The 11014-nt window shown below is 50.9% G+C and overlaps 1 protein-coding gene across 2 annotated transcripts in view; it reads right to left on the reverse strand.

Annotated features, from left to right (window-relative positions):
* The window catches only part of LOC128420543 (transcription factor COE1-like), a 97194-nt gene extending 87035 nt beyond the window's left edge, over positions 1-10159 (reverse strand). The window contains exons 1-2 of one of the 2 annotated variants that reach the window (XM_053402136.1): positions 9800-10159; positions 8483-8604 (exon numbers count right to left, since the gene is read on the reverse strand). In XM_053402136.1, coding sequence (XP_053258111.1) covers positions 8483-8604; positions 9800-10135 — 458 coding nt within the window. In that variant the 5' untranslated portion in view covers positions 10136-10159. The remainder of the gene's footprint in view (positions 1-8482; positions 8605-9799) is intronic. The other variant, XM_053402137.1, reaches the window with a different exon arrangement.
* Positions 10160-11014: the final 855 nt, after the last annotated feature.

An 11014-nucleotide genomic window follows, 5' to 3' on the forward strand; every position in this document is an offset into this window, starting at 1 on the left:
TTTTGTTTTGTTTTTTGGTACTCCCTCCTCATCCCCATCCCATTTATTTTATTTCATATTTTCAACTGGATTCATACTTTAATTTCATAAATGGCTTGGGGTTTTTTTTGTGATGGGACTCACCAGTGCGCCATTTTGTGCTGGCGCCCACGACACTTTTAGAAAGTAATGGGCACCGACACGCTCATTGTTTGTTAATTTTGTTTTTCTTTTTTTAAAAAAAGAAAATAAACACTGCTCAGTGCCAACATTCTGTTGTACAGAATATCATAGAATCAAGGGACCATGAGGGTCATCTATGTCAAGACAATATACAACTATTTTACTTTTAAAAGACAACTGAAGGTGGCCCTGTTTAGGGACGTTTTTAATGTCTGACGCTGTATTGTTTTTAATATTCGGTTGGAAGCTGCCCAGAGTGGCTGGGGAAATCCAGCCAGGTGGGCGGGGTATAAATAATAAATTATTATTATCATATTATCGCCGAAGAATTGATGCTCTTGAATTCTGGTGCTGGAGGAGACTCTTGAGAGTCCCATGGACTGCAAGAAGATCAAACCGATCCATTCTGAAGGAAATCAGCCCTGAGTGCTCACTGGAAGGACAGATCCTGAAGCTGAGGCTCCAAGACTTTGGCCACCTCATGAGAAGACTCCCTTGGAAAAGACCCTGATGTTGGGAAAGATGGAGGGCACAAGGAGAAGGGGACAACAGAGGACAAGATGGTTGGACAGTGTTCTCGAAGCTACCAGCATGAGTTTGACCAAACTGCGGGAGGCAGTGGAAGACAGGAGTGCCTGGCGTGCTCTGGTCCAGGGGGTCACGAATAGGCAGACACGACTAAATGACTAAACAACAACAACAAAAGTCCAACCCCCTGCAATGAAGGAATCTTTTGCCCAACATAGGGCTCAAATCCATGACCCTGAGTCTCAGGCCGTAACCACCTCCAGAACCAGAGGTAGCAGATGTTGCCCAGACACAGCAGAATCATAGAACTGTGGCCTGGGAAGGGCCCCCCAAAGTCATCTTGTCCAGCCCCCTCCAAGGCAGGAATCTCAGCTAAAGCATCCATGACAGATGGCCACTCCACCTCTGCTAAAAACCTCCAAGGAAGGGGAGGCTGCAAGGGATGAACTATAACCCTTTCCCCATCACTCCTCCAGGTTGAATGACTACAATTTGACCCACTGAGGATAATTTGTGCCCCAAAATATGATATTAGTAACTTGGAGGCAGGTCTGGTATAGCCTTCTTTCATCCAGTACCCCCACTGGTTATTTTTGAACTACAACTCCCATCATCCCCAGCTTGCATAGGCTAATGGGAATTGTAGTCCAGCACATCCGGAAGGCACCAGGCTGGCCTAGACTCTAGAGGGTTAACCGCAGAAGCGCACTGCGTAGTCAGGTCTTCCTCATTTGTCTCTCAATCTCAGAGCCTCTCCATATGTGGAACACGCAGGGTGTTTTCGAACGATGCAATTGTGTGTTTTTGCAAATGCTTTGTTGAAGTTGTCAGTTGTCGCTTCCATTTTTGGTACACTGCCTAGAGATATTTCCGAGCACAATTCGAAGTGTTGGTGCTGATCTTTAAAGCCCTAAACAGCCTCGGTCCAGTATACCTGAAGGAGTTTCTCCACCCCCATCGTCCAGCCCAGACACTGAGATCCAGCACCGGGGGCCTTCTGGCGGTTCCCTCATTGCGAGAAGTGAGGTTACAGGGAACCAGGCAGAGGGCCTTCTCGGTGGTGGCGCCACCCTGTGGAACGCCCTCCCTTCAAATGTCAAGGAAATAAGCAGCTATCTTATTTTTAAAAGATATCTGGAGGCAGCCCTGTTCAGGGAAGTTTTAAATATTTAATGCTGTATTGTTTTTAACACTCAATTGGGAGCCGGCCAGAGTGGCTGGGGAAACTCAGCCAGATGGGCAGGGTATAAATAATAAATTATTATTATTAATAATTATTATTATTATTATTATTATTATTATTATTATTATTAAACATATTAAGTGGTGTGGGAAGTGAATAACCCAATCAAATCATATAACAGCAAACCTAAAAGAGCGAGTACGTTCCTTCGGAAAACGAGGCCAGCCAACAAACAGTTGTGCCATCACACGAAAGGAAAGTGATGAGGGGCAGAAAACATATAGTGTAAGGGTGAGTGGGATTCTCTTGCAGCAAGGAGTTCCACAGAGAAAGGGCTGCATTCTACACATCATTTCACAGAGAACAGGAAGTACTGCAGAGCTTCATCAACTGGTATTCAGGGAGGAATATATGGGAGAAGAAGGCATCAAGGATGCAAGATGTCAGAAAAGTTAACACCAGAACCTTGAATTCGGCCTGGAGGCAAACGGCAATCGATACGGACGATCCAAACCTGGGCTTTCAGTTTGCACATATTGATAAGTAGCCTGCAATAGTGGAAGAATTCTGATCGCCGAAGAATTGATGCTTTTGAATTATGGTCTGGAGGAGACTCTTGAGAGTCCCATGGACTGCAAGAAGATCAAACTTATCCGTTCTTAAGGAAGTCAGCCCTGAGTGCTCACTGGAAGGACAGATCGTAAAGCTGAGGCTCCGATACTTTGGCCCCCTCATGAGAAGAGAAGACTCCCTGGAAAAGACCCTGATGTTGGGAAAGATGGAGGGCACAAGGAGAAGGGGACAACAGAGGGTGAGATGGTGGGACAGTGTTCTCGAAGCTACCAGCATGAGTCTGACCAAACTGCGGGAGGCAGGGGAAGACAGGAGTGCCTGGCGTGCTCTGGTCCATGGGGTCACAAAGAGTCGGACACGACTAAACCACTAAACAACAGCAACTGCAATAGTGGGAGCCTTCGGATCTGTCTCCAAGGGCAGCCCTGCAGAAAGCAGGGCTGCAGTAATCTGATCCTCCAAACTGAACAGTCGCGATCGAAAATCCATGAGAGGTTTTCAACAAATCGATGCCCCTCTCTCTCTGAGCAGAGGGGGTGGGAGCGAAATGTGGGAGCAAGAAAGGAAAATGGTTGGCTATCGTTCTCTGGCTACCGGAACGGAGAAGACAGTTCTGGGAGACTCAACGATCAAGTCAAGCATCAATTCCATCACCGGTGGAGGGACTGGAAATTGAGTGTGAACCGATTAAGAGAAGCTCGAGCTCAAGGAAGGAAAACAGGAAACCAAGATTTGAGGAATATCTGCACCAAAGTGGACCAATCTTCCAGGTGTTTAACCTCCGACTACGAAGAAAACCAGCAAGAATGATGGCTGAGAGGTTGGAGACGCAGCAGTCTCCTTTCCCCTCTCCCTTCACCTACATAGCTGTCAACTTTTCGCTTTTCTTGCGAGAAATCCTATTCGGAATAAGGGGAAAAAGGGAAATGTTGACAGCTATGTTCACCTACCAGCAACTGATATTATTAGCCTCGAAAATATTAAAGGTAAAGGTACCCCTGCCCGTACGGGCCAGTCTTGACAGACTCTGGGGTTGTGCGCCCATCTCACTTAAGAGGCCGGGGGCCAGTGCTGTCCGGAGACACTTCCGGGTCACGTGGCCAGCATGACAAAGCTGCATCTGGCAAGCCAGCGCAGCACACGGAAACGCCGTTTACCTTCCCGCCAGTAAGCGGTCCCTATTTATCTACTTGCACCCGGGAGTGCTTTCGAACTGCTAGGTTGGCAGGCGCTGGGACCGAGCAGCGGGAGCGCACCCCGCCGCGGGGATTCGAACCGCCGACCTTTCGATCGGCAAGCCCTAGGCGCTGAGGCTTTTACCCACAGCGCCACCCGCGTCCCATCCGCGTCGAAAATATTATTTACCACTAAAAAAAAAAAAACCCTTCCAAAACACCTACCGCCCCCCCCTGAAATCTCACCCCCTTCCCCATGATTTTTGCCCAGCTGATCAGCAGGGAGGATGTTTTCTCTGGAGGAAGGTTACAGAGATCAGACCTGCACATTCAATCCAGGTTGAGATCTGCAGGCGAAGGAGAGGGATGGGAAGAGATTTGTCCATCATCCTTCCTGACATCTGGCCACATCTGCTGCCCAAGGTAAACAGGGTGCCAGAATTGCCTTTGGCTGGATCCTGTAATCAGCCTTTTTATCCCCACGTACATTTTTTTACAAAGCTGCCTTCTCTGTTTTGCACGGCCTATTTGCCCATAATTTCGGAAACGCTTGGAAAGTCTCAGAAACCGCCAAAAGGTAACAGCCACCATCCACTGTGCTATTAAGTCAAAATATTGGGACTTGGGCCACTTTAGGCTGGATTTGCTTCAACCGCCTGTGCAAATATTCCTGACATCGTCCCCTCCCTTGCAGCCCAGATTACCCAAGGTGCTTAATGAAAATCTGATTCATTTGCATCCGGCACGATTCTGCAGCTGAACACAGACTTTTCCCCAGGTGGGCTGAATTCTCTCTGCTTTCAACATGCAATCCAACTCCTGCACGACTCAGACCAGTTTCTTTTTTAAAAACAACTCCCCCCCAAAAAAACACACACACACATACGGGTGTCTATGATGAACCCCTTCTTCCCACTGATTTACAGACTATTGGTTCTGAATGTGCTCTTTGAATCAACGAGATTTGTTCAAGCAGGTAGGTTCAGGACTACGGTGCAATTGACTTAACTGATCAGACTGATGGCATCTGTTGCTGGCTGCATGCATGAGACTGGATGCAGAAGAACAGGCTGGCCAATGCCTGCTTGTCTGGGAAGAATACAACTCAGTGGTTGCAGCGGTGCAAAGCTTCCCACCCCACTATGCCCCATGCCATCCCCAAAGAAGAACGTAAGAAGAGCCTGCTGGATCAGACCAACGACCCATCTAGCACAGCATCCTGTTCTCACAGTGGCCAAACAGATGCCCGTGGGAAACCTGCAATCAGGATTCGAACACAAGAGCCCTCTCCCCTCCTGCAGTTTCCAGCAACTGAGATTCAAAAGCATTATTGCCTCCAGGCGTGGAGGCAAAGTGTAACCATTGTGTGTACTAGCCATCAATAGGCCTCTCTTCCTCCACGAATTTGTCTAATCCTCTTTGAAAGCCTTCCAGCTTGGTGGCCATCACTGTGGCAGGGAGTTCCATAGTTTAACTGTTTCAAGAAGTATAGGGGAACCTGCAGAATAAACTTGGCTGGGGTGGGGGGTGGGAGGCAGGGATTATGTTCCATTGCCCACAGAGAAATACTTGCTCTGACAAGAGCATTCATTTTGGCACTGCTCTGAGCACAACCCTTTACTTATTTTAGGCAGTGCATCGCTTGTGGGTTTTTAAAACGCTAAGCAGAATATAAATGCTTCCAAGTTAACCAAAATGTTAATTAACTCATGGCAAAGTTTGCCGGACGAAGGTAAGGGTGGTGAACTCTTGAAACGGCAGCTTTCAGAATTTCTCTCGAACGAAGATTCAGAATCAGGAGGCATTACGAAGAATCAGCGCCGAAAATTAAGAGAAACCGCAAACCACCGGACACCAGGACAAGATAAGTCAACACAACAGGGGTGGCAGGAGCCTCTGAGCCCTCTGGCAAATACATTCCATGTCTTGCTTTACAGCTTTGACACAGTCAGACGAAACATGCTCTGACTTCTGGCCTCTGGGCCCTAGGAATGGCAGTGAGTTTACTGCCTGTTTGCATACGTTCTATGTATTTTGATGTTATATAAATCTCAGCTAATGCTGGGGTCTGGCATAGATGAACACAAACACAGAAAATGAACGGGGTAGAGAGGGGTGGGACAGGTAGATGAGATCAGCCCTGGCCCACCAGGCGCCCTCCAAATATTTCTGGACTACAACTCCCATCAGCCCCAGCCAGCGTGGGGAACTGTAGTCCAAAACACCAGGAGGGTGCCAGGCTGGTAAATATACTATTACACTAAGTGTGGTTTATTCCTTTGGAAGAAGATGAGGGCAGAACGGAGGGGTGACGATAGGACTGGGAAGGATGCAACAGGAAAAACAGTTTGCATGGAACAGGCAGGGCTGCAAGCGAGATACAATATCTCAATGTAGTTTACGGTTAAAAAAAGAAAGTGTTATTCTTTCCTGGAGATTGCCACAAAACAACAACAACATCAACAAATCTAGTGCAAATTCTTTCTGGGTGAAATCAGCCTGGATGGTTCATGCAAAAACAAGGGGAACGTTCTCTGTCTTTTTTTAAAAAAATGCTGATCCTTACTCTATCAAGGGATCTTGTCTGCGTCTCGCACCCTGCCTTTCCTCAAATATTCCAGTTTTGCTTAACCATTTGAGGTGACCTGCTCAGTCCAGGGAGATAATGGAGAAATGCAATATCTTGTTAGGGGCCCCCCGGATAAAGGGAGGTGAACACGCTCCTTGACTTGATAAAGCTTTGCTGCCTCTTCTTATGTCTAATTATCGTATCAGGTTATCATCTTTTCTTGGGTCATTAGGAAAAAAGCCCACTCACAAATCTCATCCAGACTCAGCTAATTACGATGATTTTTAGCTGCGCGAAATCCCACGGCAAGACCTAATTCGACACAGATCCAAACCCTTACTTCTCGCAAGCTACTACAAAGCGACGTCTCTGTTTGGGGCATTCTACCAAAAACAAAAAACACCCCAAACAGGATGGAAGGCCCGAGGTCTGGACTCAACGACGGAGAAACTGAGGCAGCAAACCAGTCACTTTCCGCCAGTTTCTAGCCTACACACGGTGTTCCGGGGAGAATAAAAAACTGTGATAGAATTATAAAGTACAACTGGGCATGATCCACCAGAAGGTTCTGCTCCCCCTGCTTGCTCCAGAGAACATCTGGGTGGATTGTGCCTTTTTATACTGAAAACAGAGGAATGATCAACACTAAAGACACGAAGCTGCCCCACGCAGACTCAAGCCAGCTAGCACAAAATTATTTCTTCAGAGCTCTCCTGGTCTTTCCCAGATGCCGCCTGAAATCCTTTCAGCAGAGATGCCCACGTTTGTACCTTCTGCATTCCAAGCATGTGTTCCACCACTAAAATATTCAACATTTATTTGGGGACCTGGGGTGCACTAGGGACCATGCAGGGCCAGCACAGCTGCACAGGCCTTTCAAAGCTTGCAGCATTAGCATTTCCAGAGACATAAATAAATCTACAAAGTGCGCCGCAAAACCCTTTACTAGGGCACAACTCTCAGATCATATAGCCAAAGAAGGTGACTTGGGTGAGCGATGCCCGGGACCCAGCTAGTAGGTTTGCAAACTCCGGGAGACAACAGGCTGACAACAATAAATTCAGTTGCAAATTGCAGGTGAATGATATACAGGAGAAATGAGGGGGGTGAGTTGTATCCCTGCTACATGGTTAGTTATGCAACCTAACTCTTGCTTCCTTTGTTTAAGCAACCTCAACTAAATGTCAAGCAAGATCAGATGTCAAAGGTCAGGGAACATTTGAGATCGATAGAAAATCAATTCAAATCAAAAAGGAGCTAACTCCCGGAGCCATTGAGCCCAGGGAGAAATGATTCATACATCCCAGTTTATCGACCAACAGGAATAATTGTAAAAGATAGAAAGGAATGGTGGGGGCGAGAGAGGAGTTTGCGATGTGGAACAATTTTGTACGAGAGCACCAAATTAAAGCATACTTGGGGGGAGGAGAGAGGAATAATAAAATTAGACCCACAGTTGTTGGTTTTTTTAAAAACAACAACAACCCACTAATGTCTGTTTAAGAAATTTGCAAGTAGAATTGCGAACTTGCATCCTTGGCATCAGTCTCACTTTCTTCCAATGCTGTTTTGCTTTTCCACCCCAAAGTGTTAACTTCAGAAACACTTTCCAACAGCTTGACAACAAGAAATATAAAACTACTTTCAGGGTGTGTGTGTGTGTGTGTGTATTCATATAAATGTTACCTGACACCTCCCGTCAGTTCCAACCTAAACTGTTTTTGATTCTGCTGAAAAATCCATCTGAGAAGAGTTATATTCATGAAAGTTCCAATGAGTTATAGTGAAACTTTAAGAGCAACAACAAAGGTGAAATCAAGGTACCTGTCTGTCTTCCTCTCGTACTTAGCTTTAGGGTTGGTGTTTTACCAGGAGATTTAGCAGGGGAAATGATGAAGGCCTTACGCCCTCCCGAAAACTAAATAATCGCAATTGCAATTCTGAAATTCCCCTTTCCTTTAAGCAGCTCCCCCCTCCCCAAGACGTAGCGAATAAATCAACGGCACGCTTTGCCCGTCAAAGAGGAGAACTGGAATAACACGCGCCAGTCATCGCATCGGAGTCATCGGAAGAAAAAAATAAAGAAGAATGAACACCTTTCCCGTCCCAAACTCCTTGCCTCGACTTCTGCAGGAGAACCCAGTAAATTCTTGGCAAATTTCAAAACAGGCAGGTATTGGGGATGGGGAAAGAGAGAGAAAACTATTGAAAGAAGGAGTTTGGGGGAGTTTCTTACTCTCTCTCTCTTTTGGGGGGCATTAGAATTTTCTGCAAGCCTTCTGCAGGCCCTACCTTTGAGCTGCGGTGTTGGCATCCAGAATGCCAGTCCCGTGCATCCAAGACCTCACAGCTGACAGCCCACCACCGGTCAAAGGCTCTTCCTTCATGGTCAGCCCACCTCTGGGGAGACCCTCCTGGATGGAGAACATCAAAACAGCCTTTTAAGGGTCCTAGGTGTGCACGGCAGGGGGCGCGGAGTGGGTGGGGAACAGGTCTTCTCGCCAAAACAATCCCAACCCCCAACCCCCAGTCAGGGAGGGCTTCCACCGAAGAAAGTTTGGGGCTCCTATGCTTGCTTGCTTTTTTGGAAATTCCCCCCAAGCTTGGGGCAGGGTGGGGGGCAAACCCCTAGAATCCCCCTCAAAGCAAAACAGAAAGAGGCGATCTCTTCAGAAAACCAAAATCCAGCGGCTTCCAAGGTGGATTCAGGGAGAGAGTTTCCCTGCTCAGCCACCTGCTCCTGAGCAGCTCGCAAAACCACGAGGTGTTGGGGTGACAATCCAAAGGCGGAGTATTTTGGACCGGTTTGTTTGTTTCCAAGTGACTGGGGAGGGTGGTTCTTGTTGGGCGGGGGGTGGGACTGGCTGTGTGTGAGGGGGGGGGAGAGAGAACAGCAGCCAAGCAGCTGGGAGGGGAGGGTTGTGCAGGAGGGGGGGGAGAGAGAAAGGGATGGAGGGAATCAGAGCAGAGGAGGAGAGGCAGAGAGAGAAGCCCCGGTGGAAGAGGGGGAGGGGGAGGAGGAGGTGGCGAAAGGGGGGAGGAGGGGGGAGCGAGGGCTGGAAGGAGGGATGAGAAAGAGAGAGAGCGAAGCAGAGGAAGAAAGGAGTGGCTGGAGAGATGGAGAGAGAGAGCGGGGTCAGGGCAACCGGAGGAGGCGCAGAGAGGACCAGAGCAAAGGAGAGAGAGAGAGAGAATAGAGGGATGGAGGCAGGATGCCGAGGAGGTGAGGAGGCGGAGGGAGGGATGGAGAGGGCAGGGCGCCGGATGGATGGATGGGTGGTCGGGCGGGGAGGAGTTCAGAGGCCGGACGAGCGCCCGGCGGGCCGGATCAAGAGCAGACGCCAAGAAGTGATGGAGAGAGGGGACAGGACGGGCGGCCCGTCCCGGGATGCGCAGAAAGTTCAGGGGCGCACCGGGGGAGGGAGGTGAGTGGGGGAGCGGTGCGCGCTCCGGATCAGGGCGCCTGGGGACCCAGGATGGGGGAGGCGTGGGGCAAGAGACAGTGAACGGCGTTTTTTTGGGTATGGTGGACAGTTGGCACTTTCTGGGGCGCCCCTTCTGGAGAGAGCCCCCCGCCCCCCAGGACTGGAGCCCCCCGAGGGGCTTTACCGAGGGCGCAGGCGGGTGGGAGCGCGGGCCGCCGCCGCCGCCGCCGCCTGCGGAGCCCCCATTCGCGGGCAGCAGCAGCAGGAGGAGCCTCCGGCGAGGGTCCCCGGAGAGCAGCCCAGCGGCGGCGGCTGCTCTGGCGCGCCTCCCGCGCCTCCTCCTGCGCCGACCGGCCTGGGCTCCCGCCTCGTCGCCCTCGTCGTCGCCCTCGCCGTCCGGCAGCAGCACCATCAGCACGGCCAGCCAGTGCGGCGCGGGGCCGGCGGACGGGGACTCCAGGCGCAGGGGGACGACCGGGCTGCCTCCGCCGCCGCCTCCGGCCGGGCCGAGCCGGGCCATGCCGCCTCCCTCCGCCTCCCCAGGGAGGGAGGAAGAGGAGGAGGAGGGGAGGGGGCTGGAGCCACCGGGCCGGGCAGGCTGACATCATCCGGGGAGGAGCGGACTCCGGGGGGACGGACGGACGGAGGGGGAGGAGGAGGCGGCGGCGGAGGAGGAGGAGGACGATGGCCGCGGGCGGGGGGCGCGCGGGGGATGATGGCGGGGAGCAGCATCCCCCCATCTGAGAGTGGCCCCCAAGATCGACACCCCAGCGCGCGCCCCGAAAACCTCTGCAGGGCGCACTGCCTCCGCATGTGTGCGTCCCCCCTCCCCCCCAAAAAATGCATCTCTCTAAATCCCACAGATCTCACCCCAGCCGCCGCCACCCCCAAAAAACCCAGGGGAGCAGCCTCCCAAGTAGCCCCCAAAACCAAGTCCCCAGCGAACCCCCGAAATCCTCTGCAAGGGCGCGCTGCCTCCGGGACCTCTCCATATGGCGCCCCCACTCCAAAAGTAGATGTGCCTCTCTAAACCCCACGGATTTCACCCCCCTCAAAAGCATGTGGAAAGTGGAAAAACCCTCTCTGGCCCCAGATTTTCTCTCCCCCACGGCAGGCGTTTGGATACCTGCTCCCCAAAACGTTTCCAGGATTGCCTCCTTGTGCAAAAGAGGAGTTTTTGCTCCCCACGTCGGGGTCCTGAGAGCAAATTCTCCCATCTGGACACCAGGCCTGCAGAGGAGTCTTTGGACGAGGATTCACCGAGCACCACAAGCGCGTCACCCTAAGTCGCCCCCTGCCCTGAGCTCTCTTCCACGTGCTCCCCCACCCACTCACTCTGGGGTGCCAACTTGAATAAAATATTGGGGGGGGGGGGCAGGTAAGTCCTGACCTGCATAAT

This window comes from Podarcis raffonei, chromosome 9, assembly GCF_027172205.1.
Source record: "Podarcis raffonei isolate rPodRaf1 chromosome 9, rPodRaf1.pri, whole genome shotgun sequence".
In the NCBI taxonomy this organism is placed as follows: Eukaryota; Metazoa; Chordata; class Lepidosauria; order Squamata; family Lacertidae; genus Podarcis; species Podarcis raffonei.